General features: G+C 42.2%; 1 protein-coding gene across 4 annotated transcripts in view; it reads right to left on the bottom strand.

Moving 5' to 3' along the window:
* STAB2 (stabilin 2) overlaps window positions 1–15,822 on the bottom strand; it is a 403,506-nt gene that overhangs the window by 259,115 nt on the left and 128,569 nt on the right. For all 4 annotated transcript variants that reach the window (XR_004540109.1, XM_033951740.1, XM_033951739.1 and 1 more), the window contains exons 13-15: window positions 13,401–13,544; window positions 13,178–13,240; window positions 3,238–3,354 (exon numbers count right to left, since the gene is read on the bottom strand). Coding sequence is in view for 3 of the 4 variants with exons in the window: in XM_033951740.1 (XP_033807631.1) it covers window positions 3,238–3,354; window positions 13,178–13,240; window positions 13,401–13,544 (324 nt within the window). In the remaining variant the exon portion in view is untranslated. The remainder of the gene's footprint in view (window positions 1–3,237; window positions 3,355–13,177; window positions 13,241–13,400; window positions 13,545–15,822) is intronic.

Here is a 15,822-nt window from a genome sequence, read left to right as displayed (position 1 = left end):
AGGGGTAGAGGGAAAGGGGGCTGTTTTGGAGGGAGGGGTGTGCTGTGAGGCCGACAGACAGAAGGGGGCCAGAAGAGACAGAGAAATACAGGCAGGGGGCTAAGGACAGAGACAGGGGGCCAGGCAGAGAGACAGAAAGAAAAACAGGAGGCCAGGCAGAGAGGTCAAGCAGAAAGACAGAGAGACAGAAAAACAGGGGGCCAGGCAGAGAGACAGACAGAAAGAAAAACAGGGAGTCAGGCAGAAAGACAGAGAGACAGACAAACAAAAACTGGGGGCCAGGGAGAGAGACAGGGGGCCAGGCAGAGAGACAGCCAGAAAGATAAACAGGGGGCCAGGCAGAAAGACAGACAGAAAGAAAGACGGCCATCCACACAGCGGCCAAAGAAAGAGAGAGAGAAAGAAAGAAAGAATGACAGACAGACAGTGGGCCAGAAAGACAGCCAGCTAGCCAGCAGCCATGGACAGAGAAAGAAAAAAAAAAACACAAAACAGACAGACAGATAGACAGCGACCAAGGTGACAGAGAGAAAGAAAGAATGACAGACAGACAGAGGGTTAGAGAGACAGACAGGGAGAAAGACAGACAGAAAGTCAAACAAACAAGGAGCCAGAGAGACAGACAGAAAAGGAGAAAGACAGACAGAAGGAAAGACAAACAGACAAGGGGCCAGAGAGACAGATAGAAAGAAAGACAGACAGCCATCCAGACAGCGACCAAGGAGAGAGAGAGAATGAAACAATGACAGACAGACAGGGTGCTAGAAAGACAGACAGACAGACAGACAGAAAAACAGACAGCCAGCAGCCAAGGAGAGAGAGAAAGAAAGAAAAAATACAGAGAGACAGACAGCGGCCAAGGAGAGAGAAAGAAAAAAAGACATACAGATGGCCAGCAGCCAAGGAGAAAGAGAGAAAGAATGATATACAGACAGGGGGACAGAGAGACAGACAGAAAGGGAGAGAGACAGAAATAAAGACAGCCAGCCAGCCAGAAGCCAAGAAAAGAAAAGAGAGAGACAAAAAAAAAAGACAGACAGTGGTCAAGGGAGAGAGACAGAAAGAAAAGGGTCAGAGAGAGAGAAAGAAAGACATACATCCTATATAATAAAACCTTAGTCGTGCATGCGCACTCTTAACTGCGTGCTTCCATGATCTGTAGGTCTGTGGCCGCAGGAGTGCGCATGCACGCTTAGGGTTCCCCCCCTCCTTGTAAGACAGTTCGTCTTCGGCGTTGGCGTCTTCGCCCCCCTCCCCAGCACACCCAAACCCCCGTTCAGCCTCTCATCCGACCCTCCCTTCCTGCGGTCTGGCCGGCTCCCTTAGTCCCTTGACGCCACCCCTCTTCCCTTCCCGCGGTCCCAACAAATGTGCAGACTCCAGCAGCTGCTGCAGCACTCTAAACACGCAGCTTCGCAGCCTTCTACTGCCCTGATTTGTTCTGCCCGATACGTGGTGCCGGTGCTGCAGGTGTCCCATGCAGGTAAAAATTCTCAAAGAAGGGGGAGGGGTAGAGGGAAAGGAGACTGCTTTTGGGTAGAGGTGTGCTGAGAGGCAGACAGCTTTGCTTGGGGGGGGAGACAGAAGGGGGGCCACAGAGACACAGTCAGGGAGGAACTGGAGGGGGAGAGGGAAAGGAGGCTGCTTTGGGGGGAGGGGTGTGTTGGGAGGCAGACAGCTTTGCTTGGGGGAGGGGAGACAGAAAGTGGCCACGGAGACACAGTCAGGGAGGAACTGGAGGGGGAGAGGGAAAGGGGTCTGCTTTGGGGTAGGGGTGTGCTGAGAGCCAGATAGCTTTGCTTGGGGGGGAAGACAGAAGGGGGGCCACAGAGAGACAGTCAGGGAGGAACTGGAGGAGGAGAGGGAAAGGGGTCTGCTGTGGGGGAGGGGTGTCCTGGGAGGCAGACAACTTTGCTTGGGGGAGAAGACAGAAGGGGGGCCACAGAGAGACAGTCAGGGAGGAACTGGAGGGGGAGAGGGAAAGGGGGCTGCTTTGGGGGAGGAGTGTGCTGGGAGGCAGACAGCTTTGCTTGGAGGGGAAGACAGAAGGGGGGCCATGGAGAGACAGTCAGGGAGGAACTGGAGGGGGAGAGGGAAAGGAGGCTGCTTTGGGGGGAGGGGTGTGTTGGGAGGCAGACAGCTTTACTTGGGGGAGGGGAGACAGAAGGGGGCCACGGAAAGACAGTCAGGGAGGAATTGGAGGGGGAGAGGGAAAGGGGGCTGCTTTCTAGCACCCATTAATGTAACGGGCTTTAACACTAGTACTTTAATAAAATACATTCAATATAAAATCATAATTGAGGCTTGTGCGGGTGGAATCAGATGGTTTGCGAGGACCGAGCTTGCAGAGATGGGGCGGAAAAGGGGTGTTTAAATTTCAGTCCTAGTAGTTTGCTGGTCCACAAAATAATTTTTTTTTCCGCCAGTCCATAGGTGTAAAAAGGTTGAAGAACACTGTAATAGACCATGATGAAATTCAATGAGATCAGGCTTTCAGAGAATGTTCTGCTGTAAAGAATTTTTAATGGGCAGAAGACATATATTGAAATAAAGGTCAGATGCTTCTTCTACTATATACTTGCCCCTTGCAAGTGTACAATTAGTCATGAAAACTCTAGCAGGGTCCTAAGCTCTTTTCTCAATGGTGTGCCTAACTTATATACTGTGTAAATGCATAGGACAATATATATAGGCAAAGCATAGGCATGGTTCCAAGTTACACACATAACTTACAGAATACTGTAAGTTACATGAATCCTTGCCCTATTTAGGTGTCTGCAGTTATGGCAGATCTATGGCCAGTGTATCTACGGAGAGCCATTTTTGATATGATGTCTAAATCTGGGTTTAGAGGTTTTGCAGAAGATGCACCAAAATCCAGCACCAAAAATGTCCATTTTCAAAACTGCAAAACATCTATCTTGGTTTTTTAAAATGGCCATTTTTCAGATGTGTGTTTGTCTTTTTGTACCATTAAAAGCAAATCACATCGACTGAAAAATGCACAAAAGAAACCATTGGGATGTAGGAGGGATCAGCATTTGTACTAGAATGGCCACTCAGAAAAGTAGCAGTCTCCTAACCTATTCTCCCATTTGGTGCCCTATGAGTTAAGAATGGGTGAAAAAAACAATATGCTCTCTAGGTAAAAATGGAAAATATAGATGTTTATATCATGATTGCATTCATACCTCGGTTTAATGCTCATTCTAGCCATGAAGTCAAGAACCCTTGTACCTGTGTAGAAAGCAGATGATCCAGAGTGCCATTTTTCATGCCATCTAAAGCTTCATTGTTTGGCACAAAAATGCTATAAGGTCCATCCTTGGTCAGATCTTCTCCTAGATTAGTTTTCTATCAAGACAGATGAATGAATTGATATCTCAGCTTGAAAATGCAGACATAATAGTTTAGGAGGTCATTTCAAAAGGTCTGTGCAGAGATTTGCATGTGTAAATAGCATCATTTACAGATACAAATGCCCTGCTTGTGACAATAATGATTTTTTTAAAGCCTCTATTTTATACCAGTGATGAAGGGGGAAGGGGTGTACTTGGGGGCCTGGGTCCCCCCACTTTCGACTAGGCTCTCTCCAAACATGAAGCACCTGTTAGCTGGAGGGGTTGCCAAAGCCCCACCAGCTAAAGAAATTCATTGCCCGAGCCATTCCTCGTGTTGCTGCAGTAAAGAGAAAGTCAGTAGCATGCCTCCAGCTATCGATGTTGGCACAACTGTTCTCTCTAAGCTGAGCGTGAGTCCTTCACCAAAAGTCCTGTCAGTAGGGGGTGCTGTTTCACCATCACATTTTCAAGTGAGGGTCAGGCAAGTTCTGCAGTAGTCGAAGGAGCCTGTCTTTCCCTAGCCATTGAAGACACAATATTGTAGTGCCACCCTCTACTGGTAGCAATGCTATTGGAGGACACCTGCTCAGCATAGAAGGAACAGTGGTTGGGATGCCTCAGGCATGCTCAGTTGGCACATAAATTAAGCATGCATGAGAAGTCCTGATATCAGTGTCCTGAGGCAAGCTGCTTTTTTTTCTCTTTACTGGAGCAACACAAGGAGGAGTGGGGTAGCTCAGACAGCAAATTTCTTTGGCTAGTGGGCTGATTAGAGAATGACAAGGGGACAAAGTTTATCCCTGTCCCCGTGGGGTCTGTCTCCATCCCTTCCCTGCTCCACTCCGTGAGCTTTGTCTTCAACTGCACAAGCCTCAAACACAGGGACAGGGGCAGACCTCGCAGAGACAGGGTGGGGGTGGAGCTAAACCCTGCAGGGACGGGGACAAACTTTGTCCCTGTGTCATTCTTTACTACTACTCCCCTGACTTACACATGCAAATCTACAGCATGCACAGTTCTAAAGGAGACATGTTGTAGATGTAATCTGAGCAGGACTGAAAAGTATATGTACATTTCTGATTTTGCAATGGTAAATCGTATGCACTTGAAAAAAACCTAGATGCTGGTATTACAGGAGCCAACTTTTCAAAATGATTGGAGGTGCTACAGTCAATGGAAATTAGCCCTCTCTGGACACAGTCAAAGAGTTTTCTCGATATTGGCGGTGCTCAAATACCCACAACATCCACAAAGCTGGTATTGATACCAGTTCTAAAGTAGATTTAAGTGTCAACCACAAAAATCTTAAAAAAATAGAGTTTGTTAGTTCAGCTGCTTAACTGGCTGTTCCATGATCAAGTTTCAAGTTTATTCGAAATTTGATGAATCGCTTATACATAAAATACTAAGCGAATTACATTAAAATCCAAATTTGAACATACGTTAAAATACATAATAATAATAACAAATCAAAAAAGGGGTTAGACCTACAGACCAACAAACTCGACTGGATGGGAAGGGTTGAGGGGATCAGGTTACAATATTAATCATTATAAAAAGAGAGAAACCAGAAAGGAAAAAAACATTAGGAAGGGTATATATATATATATATATATTTTTTTAATAAAGGACTGCTGCACTGTGATTATTCCATATAGGAGGTAAACGCATCTTTAAACAGAAGGGTTTTTAAATTAATTTTGAAACGGTTAATATATTTTTTGTCTCTTATATATTGGGGGAGATAATTCCAGGTTTGAGGGGCTACTACTGAAAATATATCATATCGTCTTGATGACTAGTTTTGTAACTTGGGGTAACTATTGGACATGTTCTATAAATGGTTCCCTATTTAGGTATCACTAGGCACCCTAATTTCAGCTGCCTAATACTACATAAGTTTGGGATCTACAAGGATCATAATTTTTTTAATTGGCTTAATTGGTATGGTAATTGACCATGCCAATTTCAGCCAATTAAAAAAAAAAAAAAATTAAGCAATTTAAGAGTTTGGTGCAGAACTCCTAGGATGCCTAAGTGGAGATGCCATCCAACATCTAGGGACACCTAACAATCTCCATGTTAAAAAGTGGAAAATGCCTCAAAAGTGGAGGCCAGCACCATCTGGTGTCAGAATGTGATACATCACAATGCTCCTAATTAGATCATTGGCAAAAAAAACAACAATAAAACACCTTTTAATTTCTTGAAATTGCTACCAAACTCATAAACCAGTGCAGCAGCAGGAAAACCTTAAAATGGCAAGAGAAAGTATTTGTATGAATGTCTACTATGCGAGTGCTGGATTGACTGACTGAAAGCAAGGAGAAGAAGTCTGAGTTAAGTGAACTGTACTTGATTACATTGAAAGAGTTTTCTCAATATATTTTAACTGCCACTCCCCAGGACATAATAATACTGAACTCGATGTATAAAATCGCTAATGGCATGAATGCATGGTACAAATATGAGTGCATAAACTTTAATATTGCATGACAGCACTAAAAAGTCTTTCAAAACACTTAAGGAAATAAACAGAAGATAAATTTTTTTTAGGGTTTATGAATTTGATAGTGATTTGAAGAAATTAAAAGGTGTTTTTTATGCCAATGATCTTTCAAATAGTGAATACTTATGTTAAAAAGTAAGCATGATTATGGGCGGAGAACAGGCGTGGTTGAATAAGGCATCATTAGGCATCTGACATAGGTGCTGCAAAATTAGTTGAGTGAAAAGCTAGCCAAATGGAGCGATGCCTTATGTCTAGGATGCTTAGTGATGTCTAAGGTCTAGACTCAGTAAACTTGCTGACTGAATTGTTTGCCGGGTGACCGATTCACAACAGATTCTACATGCAAATGATCTGATCAGATGCACGCCCTATAGCGATCCCATGGATCACTGAAATTTGAAATCTGAGAACTATTGCAAAAACTTGCCAACCTGTCAATCAAAACAGGACAGATACCGGACAACTGGAAGATAGCGAACATCATGCCGATATTTAAAAAAGGATCGAGAGGAGTGCCAGGCAACTACAGACCTGTGAGTCTCACGTCTGTCCCTGGAAAGATGATAGAGGCGCTGATCAAAGATAGCATAGTCCGGCACCTAGACACACACGACCTGATGAGAGCCAGTCAACATGGGTTCAGGAAAGGGAAATCATGTTTGATGAACCTACTTCAATTTTCTGAGACAGTGAACAGACAAATTGATAGTGGAGAACCGGTAGATATTGTATACTTGGACTTTCAGAAAGCGTTCGACAAGGTTCCACATGTAAAACTTCTCAGGAAATTACAAGGCCATGTAATACAGGGGAATATACTATGATGGATAGGCAAATGGCTAGAGAACAGAAAACAGAGTGGGCATAAATGGGAAGTTCTCAAAATGTGAAAAAGTGACTAGCGGTGTACCCCAGGGCTCAGTACTTGGACCCATCTTATTTAATATTTTCATAAATGACCTGGAAGAAGGAACATCCAGTGAAATCATCAAGTTTGCAGACGACACAAAGCTATGCCGGGCAATCAGATCGCAGAAGGATAGCAAGGAACTCCAGAGTGACTTGAATCAATTGGGGAAGTGGGCAGATAAATGGCAGATGAATTTTAATGTGGAGAAATGCAAAGTGATGCATTTAGGCAGAAAAAAATAAAGATCACAAGTATAGTATGTCAGGTGTAACTCTGGGAAAGACCGAACAGGAAAAGCCTAAGGACCTGGGTGTACTGATAGATAGGACCCTGAAACTGTCGGCACAATGTGTGGTGGCGGCGAAGAAAGCAAATAGAATACTAGACATGATAAAGAAGGAAATTACAAGTAGATCAGAGAAAGTTATAATACCGCTCTACAGAGCCATGGTCAGACCGCACCTGGAATACTGCATCCAGCATTGGTCTCCATACCTAAAGAAGGATATAAAACTGCTAGAGAGGGTGCAGAGACGAGCAACGAAGCTAGTGAAAGGTATGGAGAACCTGGACTACGAGGAACGACTTAGGAGACTGGGGTTGTTCTCCCTTGAGTAGGGGAGACTGTGAGGGGATCTGATCGAGTCTTTCAAAATACTGAAAGGATTCAACAAAATGGAGCAGGGAAAGCTGGTGCACTGGTAGGGCTAGTCTCAGTTAGGTTACTGGTCTTTGACCAGAGGGCCGCCGCGTGAGCGGACTGCTGGGCATGATGAACCACTGGGCTGAGCCAGCAGCGGCAATTCTTGTGTTCTTATGGACTATTTCGTTCCTGCGTAAGGGAACCGATATGCAAGATTCAAACAAAGATTTTAAAGGTGGCGTCTGTCTCAAAAACAATTCAGCAGGAACTTGTCTAACTTTGTCTTGAATCCCTGGAAAATGTTTTCCCCTATGATAGACTCCGGAAGAGCGTCCCAGTTTTCTTCCAGTCTCTGGTTGAAGAAGAACTTCCTTACGTATGGAATCTATCCCCTTTCAACTTTAGAGAGTGCCCTCTCGTTCTCTCTACCTTGGAAAGGGTGAACAACCTATCCTTATCTACTAAGTCTATCCGCTTCAGTACCCTGAATGTTTCGATCATGTCCCCTCTCAATCTCCTCTGTTCGAGGGATAAGAGGCCCAGTTTCTCTAATCTTTCGCTGTATGGCAGCTCCTCTGACCCCTTAACCATCTTAGTCGCTCTTCTCTGGACCCTTTCAAGTAGTACCATGTCCTTCTTCATGTACGGTGACCAGTGCTTTTTTTTTTTTCAAAATCTTTATTCATTTTTACATCTAACAACAAATGTACAATATTATATAAATTAAATCATATAGATCACTTGAAAATCATTTCTATTATCATCATAAAACATAAATTTAAATCTTTCCTGGTACCGAGGTCAGACTCACCGGTCTGTAATTTCCTGGGTCTCCCCTCAAACCTTTTTTGAAGATCAGCGTTACATTCGCCAACTTCCAGTCCTCCGGAATCTTTCCCAATTCGATCTACAGATTGGCTATTAGTTCAAGCAGTTCAGCTATGGTCCCTTTCAGTTCCTTGATGACCCCAGGATGGATGACATCTGGTCCCAGGGATTTATCACTCTAGCCTATCAATCTGCCTGCATACCTCTTCTAGACTGACCGTTAATCCTGTCAAGTTTCCCGTTTATCCTGTCAAGTTTCCCGTTTTCACTTCCAGCATATAGCCTGATGGGTTCCGGTATGCTGTGTATATCCTCTTCGGTAAATACAGACGCAGAAAACGCGTTCAGTCTGTTGGCGATTGCTTTGTCCTCCTTTAGCGCTCCCTTTATTCCTTGATCATCCAATGGTCCCACCGCTTCCTTCGCGGGTCAATTCTGTTTAATATATCAAAAGAATGGCTTGAAGATTTTTGCCTCCTTGGCTATTTTTTCCTCGTAGTCTCTTTTGGCCCCTTTTTCTTTCTTATGACACCTGCGTTGATGTTGTTTGTGCTTATTCCAGTTTTCATCCTTTTTTGATCTTTTCCATTCTTTAAACAAGGTCTTTTTCCCCCTCTGATCGCTTCCTTTACCTCTACAGTGAGCCACACTGGTTCTTTATTCTTTTTCCTCTTTGATCCCTTATTGATATGCGGTATATATAGATTTTGCGCCTCGGTGACCATATCCTTAAAAACAGAACAAGCTTGCTCTAGAGTCTTTACAGTGTTTATCCTTTTCTTAATCTTCTTCCCCACCATGCGTCTCATCCCTTCGTAATTCCCTTTTTGGAAGTTTAGCGCCATGGCCGTCGTTCTGGACTGATGTTTCGCTCCTATTTCCACATCGGAACCCTATTTCTACATCGGAACCCTCAATAAAGATAAGTTATTTTGTTATAATTCAACCAATTAAATATATCATCATTTAGACTGCATAAGCAGTGAAGAAAGTATGTTTTTTGAAGTTTGTTCGATTATATCCAATGATTGAGTGGTGAGGCGACATTCTTGGGGTTCGCCCCTTGTTTTTGCCTCTTTGTCTCTGAGCATATTTTTGACTATATATGAAGATATCCCTAGTATTTTAAGGATTTTGAATGTTTTATAGGAGAGTGATTTTTTGCAGTTTTCAGATACCTTTCTTCAATCATTCCCAGTGATACTAGACCAAAAGTTTTTGATTTCCCCAGCATTGTTTTGGTTTACCACAAGTAGTACTGAAGAAATTACAGGTGATACAAAACATTGCAATCAGACTGCTCAGCCATGTCCACCACTGTGATCATGTAACTCTCCTTTTAAAGGAAAACTATTGACTTCCAATCTCCTCATGTATAACACCATACACTCCTAACACTAGCATTTAAGACTCTGCACACTGGCCTTCATCATTACTTAGCTTCATTTCTGATTTCATACAAACCCGTTTGTAATCTTCGCTTCGCTACACCCCACAAATGATCAATTCCTTCAGTCCGCATGACAAAATTATCTTCAACTCGACATTCTGCATTCTTCACCATTGTCCTATCACTATGAAATGCACTCCCTTTTGAACTTCGTTCTGAGCTCTCTTATCCTACTATAGATTCCAAACCCTCTTAAAAACTAATCTTTTGCCTTGGTGTTTGATGGGTGAGTGTTGGCTTCAGCAGGCTAGTAGCTTCTTCCATTTCTTGGTCCATCTACTTCCCTTTCCACATCCCTACTGTTCCTCCCTCCTTGTTTCCGTCTTCTTCTCCTTTCTTTATAGAATTTGTAGTTCCTTTCATGTTCTAAATATTTGCAAATTGCTTTGTTATGTATTTTTTAATTTTTTTTTTTAATAAATCTTTATTAAGTATTTCAAAACTAACAAAAGTGCAAAACAATATACATACATATATTAATAATCACAATAAGCACTTATAATCAATCAATAGTAATACAGAAAAAATAAAAACCCCTCTCCCATCCAACATATTCATCAGGAAATAACACCAGATAAAAGAACCCCCCTCCCCCCTCCCTCCCCTGGATGTGTGTGTACTAAAACAACGGAAAAAAAATAAAAATAAAAGACAACTATAACGAAGCCACAAAAGACGTCAATGGATCCCAAACTAGTTTGAATAACTTATTATGCCCCAATATGCCAGCATTCATCTTCTCATACATAGAAACATAGAAACATAGAAGATGACGGCAGAAAAGGGCTACAGCCCATCAAGTCTGCCCACTCTGCTTACCCACCCCCTGTCTATGCCATAATGACCCAATTTCCTTATCTTGACCCTCGTAGGGATCCCACATGGGTATCCCATTTATTCTTAAAGTCTGGCACGCTGTCTGCCTCGATCACCTGCACTGGAAGCTTGTTCCAATGATCAACCACTCTCTCTGTGAAGAAATACTTTCTGGTGTCGCCATGAAATTTTCCGCCCCTGAGTTTGAGCGGGTGCCCTCTTGTGGCCGAGGGTCCCTTGAGAAAGAAAATATCATCTTCCGCTTCGACACGTCCCGTGAGGTACTTAAATGTTTCGATCATGTCTCCCCTCTTCCTACGTTCCTCAAGAGTGTAGAGCTGCAATTTGTTCAGTCTCTCTTCGTACGAGAGACCCTTGAGCCCCGAGATCATCCTGGTGGCCGTCCGTTGAACCGATTCAATTCTGCGCACATCTTTACTGTAATGTGGCCTCCAGAATTGCACACAGTACTCCAGATGAGGTCTCACCATGGCCCTGTACAACGGCATTATGACTTCAGGCTTTCGGCTGACAAAACTTCTATTGTAACTTGTAACAAAATCATAAGTTTTCACACCAAAAAGTATAACTAAGGCAATCCCAATTTTTCCAATTATGAGTCACCATTTGCATGGCTATCCCGGTCATAATTAGAAAAAGCCGGCATTTATTGCGGTTCATAGGGGGCTTAATATGCAGTATTGTTCCACATATGACTACCTCATATGTCAATGGAATTGTTGATTCCAGTATGATATTAATCTGTCCACATATTGACTTCCAAAAGTTGAGTATCAAAGGACAATAGAACAGATGATCCAATATCCCTATGTCCAGATGATAGTGCCAGCATCTATTAGATTTAGAACTGTCTAATTTGTGTAAATAAACAGGGGTCCAGAAACTTCTATGTAACAAAAAAACCCATGTTTGTCTCATAGATGCTGATGCTGTTCATCTCATCCTCCAAGTCCAAATTTGTGGCCATCGGGACGCAGAAATATATTGCTTTACCTCAATGCTCCAAATGTCTCTAAAACTATTTTTTGTTTTTTATTCAAGAATTCAGAAATTAATTTATACCACCTGGCGGCCTGATGTCCTAGCAAATCTGTCTGGAAGCATAGGACCTGCAAGCTATAATGACTTTTTAGATTTCGCCAATCTGAATGTCCTGCTTCATTTGCAACCACCTATAATTTTGAGATTTTGAAAGGCCGAATGATTGTTGAAGTCATGAAAAATCAAGCATTTTCCCATTTGATATAACATCATCTAGTGTACGAATACCTGCCTGCATCCAATGTTTCCAGAAGATCCCAGACTCGCCAATTTGAATCTTGGAGTTTAGCCACAAGGATTGATAAGTAGATTTCTCTATTGAAATATCTGTTAATTTATTAATAAATTTCAAGGTTTTCCAAGTGTCAAATATAATACTATTGTCCTTAACATATCTGGGTAACTTGATACTCAACACATGATGGGGATATTTGCCACTCTAAGTACAGCCAATCAGGAAGATGTTCTATGAGCTCAGGAAGGATCCAATACATACCCTGATGCAAAATAAATGCTTGATGGTATCTGTAAAAGTTTGGAAAATTTACCCCACCTGCCGCAATTGGTTTTTGCAATGATACTAAGGCAATTCTAGCAGTTTTACCCAGCCAAATAAATTTAGTAAGAATGCCATTTAATTTTTTATAGAAGGAACTTTGAAAATAAACTGGTAACATACTCATTTGGTAACAAACCACAGGCAAAATCATCATTTTGATAGTTTGGACTCTCCCCCACCAAGGAAGATGTAATGGCTAGTAGCTTTTTCCATTTCCTGGTCCTTCTACTTCCCTTCCCCATCTCCCTACTGTTCCTCCCTCCTTGTTTCCGTCTTCTTCTCCTTTCTCTATAGAATTTGTAGTTCCTTTCATGTTCTAAATATTTGCAAATTGCTTTGTTATGTATTGAAGAAATGGTATATAAAAAACTTTTTAAAATTAAACATTATAGTCGATATCCCATAATGATGCAAGAATACATTTTTCTATGTAGACCTGAAATGGGGCTATGGCTACAGGAGGGGCAGGAATTTGTGTGCAGTGTTACAGAATAAGGTCAACCTATACCTAATTTAGGTGCAAGGATTTACAGCAAGTTTCACCTGGTGTAAATCCTTGTGCGTAAAATTTGGAGTTGATCCCAGTGCCAAATGCAATTCTATAATTGACACCCAACTTGGAGCGTCTTTTATATAATGGCGTTTAGCATGCATCTTTTCCAATGCCATATTTTCAGCCCCATATACAGAATCTAGCCCACAATGTATCTAGGGTTCCTCTTACTAAATGGCACTAGAGGTTTTTAGCACTGGCCAGTGAGGTAAATGCTCTGCTGCTTACAAAATTCCTATGAGTGTCAGAGCATTTACCTCACTGGCCCACGCTAAAAACCTCTAGTGTCATTTAGTAAAACCCAGTGTAAGTTATCCCAACAAAAAGATATCATCTTCTTTTCTAATTTTTTATTTTGTGTTATTTCTATATATTACCTTTAACATATTCAGGAAACTGTTCATGTCCCAGTCTGTTCATCTATTTCCTACTTAGCTGATCCATGCAAAATTGAGCCTTTTAGCATTCAAATACGTATAACAATTCATTGCTAGACATCTTACCTGCAATAAGGATTTAAATTTGTTGTATCTTCCATTATCCTCAAGTATTTCCATTATTGTTTTCTAAAAACCATGCACGAAGATATTTCAAATTAATAAACAGCTACGTTCATATGAGAATTCATTCACATTTTTGTCATATGAGAAATCAAAAAATTAAAAATAAATAGTTAAAATATACTCTTACAGTGACGTGGCCCTCAGATGAAAGTTGAAATCTTACCTCTGTGTTGCTCTCAAGAGCAGGCTCTACATTGTCCATTGCTTTGTCGACAATGTGTAATAATCCATTGGAAGCAATAATATTCCCTTCTATGATTTTTGATTTTTTCTTACTGCCATGAATTCTAATTTTAAATGGGCCATCCTAGACATCCAAATAATAGATATTAACAGTCATTAGTGATCCCTGTATTGGAAGTCATTATAAAAAAAGTCTAATTTTGAGCTTCCTTTTATAGAAATTAAGAGCCCGTTTACTAAGCAACATTAAGCAGTTAACACAGGGTTTATTGTGTGGTAGACAACAGCGCTATCGTGTCCTGTACTAAAAAGGCAACCAGCATGGTAAAAATCTAACATTAACTGACAAATTCAATATAGTCCACCTAAAGTTAGGCACCTAACTTAATTAGAAACATAGAAACATGATGGCAGATAAAGGTCAAATGGCCTATCCACAGTAACCATTATCTCTCTCTCTCTCTCTCTCTCTCTGAGAGATCCCACGTGCCTATTCTAGGCCCTCTTGAATTCAGACAGTCTCTGTCTCCACCACCTCTTCCGGGAGACTATTCCATGCATCTACCACCCTTTCTGTAAAAAAGTATTTCCTTAGATTACTCCAGAGCCTATCACCTCTTAACTTCATCCTATGCCCTCTCATTGCAGAGTTTCCTTTCAAATGAAAAAGACTCGACTCATGCGCATTTACATTATGTAGCTATTTAAACGTCTCTATCATATCTCCTCTCTCCCGCCTTTCCTCCAAAGTATACAGATTGAGATCTTTAAGTCTGTCCCCAATTGATTAATAAGCTTAATTGGGGCCCATAATTGGCACATAACACCTCATAATTAGCTTTAACTGGACTTAATTGAAAGTTAGGCACCTAATCTGAAAAACACGATTCTATAAAAAGTAGGTGCCTAGTCCAAAGTGCCTACTTAAAAGTGGGCATGGTTAGGTGATTGTGGGTGTGTTTTTGAGTTAGGCGCCCTTTTGTGAATTAGGTGCCTAACTTAGGTGCAGGTATTTAGGTGAAGAAAACCCTGACATAAATTGGATGCACCTAAAGTTAGGATGCCTAGCAACACCTAAGTCCATACTAGTTGGCATTGATTTTTTTAGGCAGACTATATAGAATCGGGCCTTAAATGCCTAACACAGTAAAGGGCAGGATCTGGGAGTGATATGGGTGGGCAGAGGTGTGGCTTGCTATAACAATTACGGCATGGGCCAGTACAGCATACTAGCTGTCATGATTACCAATAGCAGAGCTGATCTTACCGCTATTATTGCAGCTGCGCTACTGGCAGTCCATTACTGTACCATGATGTCACTGGTCATGTGGTGACACTAGAGAGAGAAGCACAAAAGGCCTCAGCGATGAGAGCAACACACCAAGACAAGGAGTCGTGAGGATGAGATATCAATCACTCAGCCACGAACTTAGGTTCAAATAAGAGTGTTATTCGAACCTAAGTCTGTGGCTGAGTGATTGGCATCTCGTCCTCACAACTCGTCCTCACGACTCCTTGTTTTGGTGAATTGGTCATGTGATAGCACTATCCTGAACAGTTGCCTCTGATGTAGCCTATGTCTAGGTGAAATTTGGTCATGTCAGGCTTTGTGACTTACCACCTTCAATAGATTCTAATAACAAATTTGTTTTGATACTCCATCCGCCCAATATTAAGCACTATTTAGCTTGCCAGGAATGGCTCCTGGCTGGCTACGTAGCGCTAAATTAGCTAACCACTAAAATTCAGTGGGAAATAACCAGCTATCTCCTGCTGAATATCCTGATCAACAACATAGCTGGTCAGTACCAATATTCATTGGCTGACCAGCTAAGTTTAGTGGCCAGATGGATGGATCATGCCACCGAGTTGGCCACCCACTCATGGCAACACGCACAGTGAGGCATCCACCCTGTGATGTTTCACATCAGAGTACAGGAGTGGTTTGTCATTGCCTTCTCCCGCGCAGTGTGTGGCTCCACTATGTTACTGCTGTCCAACATAGGGCCCCTCAGCCTACAGCACCTGGTATTCCCAGGCAGTCTCCATTCCAGGTACTAGTCAAGCTCAACCCTGCTTAGCTTCTGATAGTAAGCGTGGGCCCACTCAAGGCGGCTAAGCCTAAATAGCATGTCTATTTTTGGCAGCTATGACTCAGCCAGTTCGCTGATGAATATCAGCTTAGCTGGCTAAATCTCTGCAGGCCAAAACAATCCTGAAAATTCAATGCCATTCACCATATATGGTGCCAGCATTGAATTTCCGGTTTCAAAGCCAAGTGCAGGAGGTAGCCGGGCTGCCTCACAAGGTCTGAATATTGGGCCCCTAGTACCTAAATCTAGGGCCTCCCCCCTACAAAATTACACTCCAGGAGTGCCCTTGCATGATACATGAGACTGCCT

The sequence above is a fragment of the Geotrypetes seraphini genome, chromosome 7 (genome assembly GCF_902459505.1).
Source record: "Geotrypetes seraphini chromosome 7, aGeoSer1.1, whole genome shotgun sequence".
Taxonomy (NCBI): domain Eukaryota; kingdom Metazoa; phylum Chordata; class Amphibia; order Gymnophiona; family Dermophiidae; genus Geotrypetes; species Geotrypetes seraphini.
This window is presented reverse-complemented; position numbering and strand designations above follow the sequence as displayed.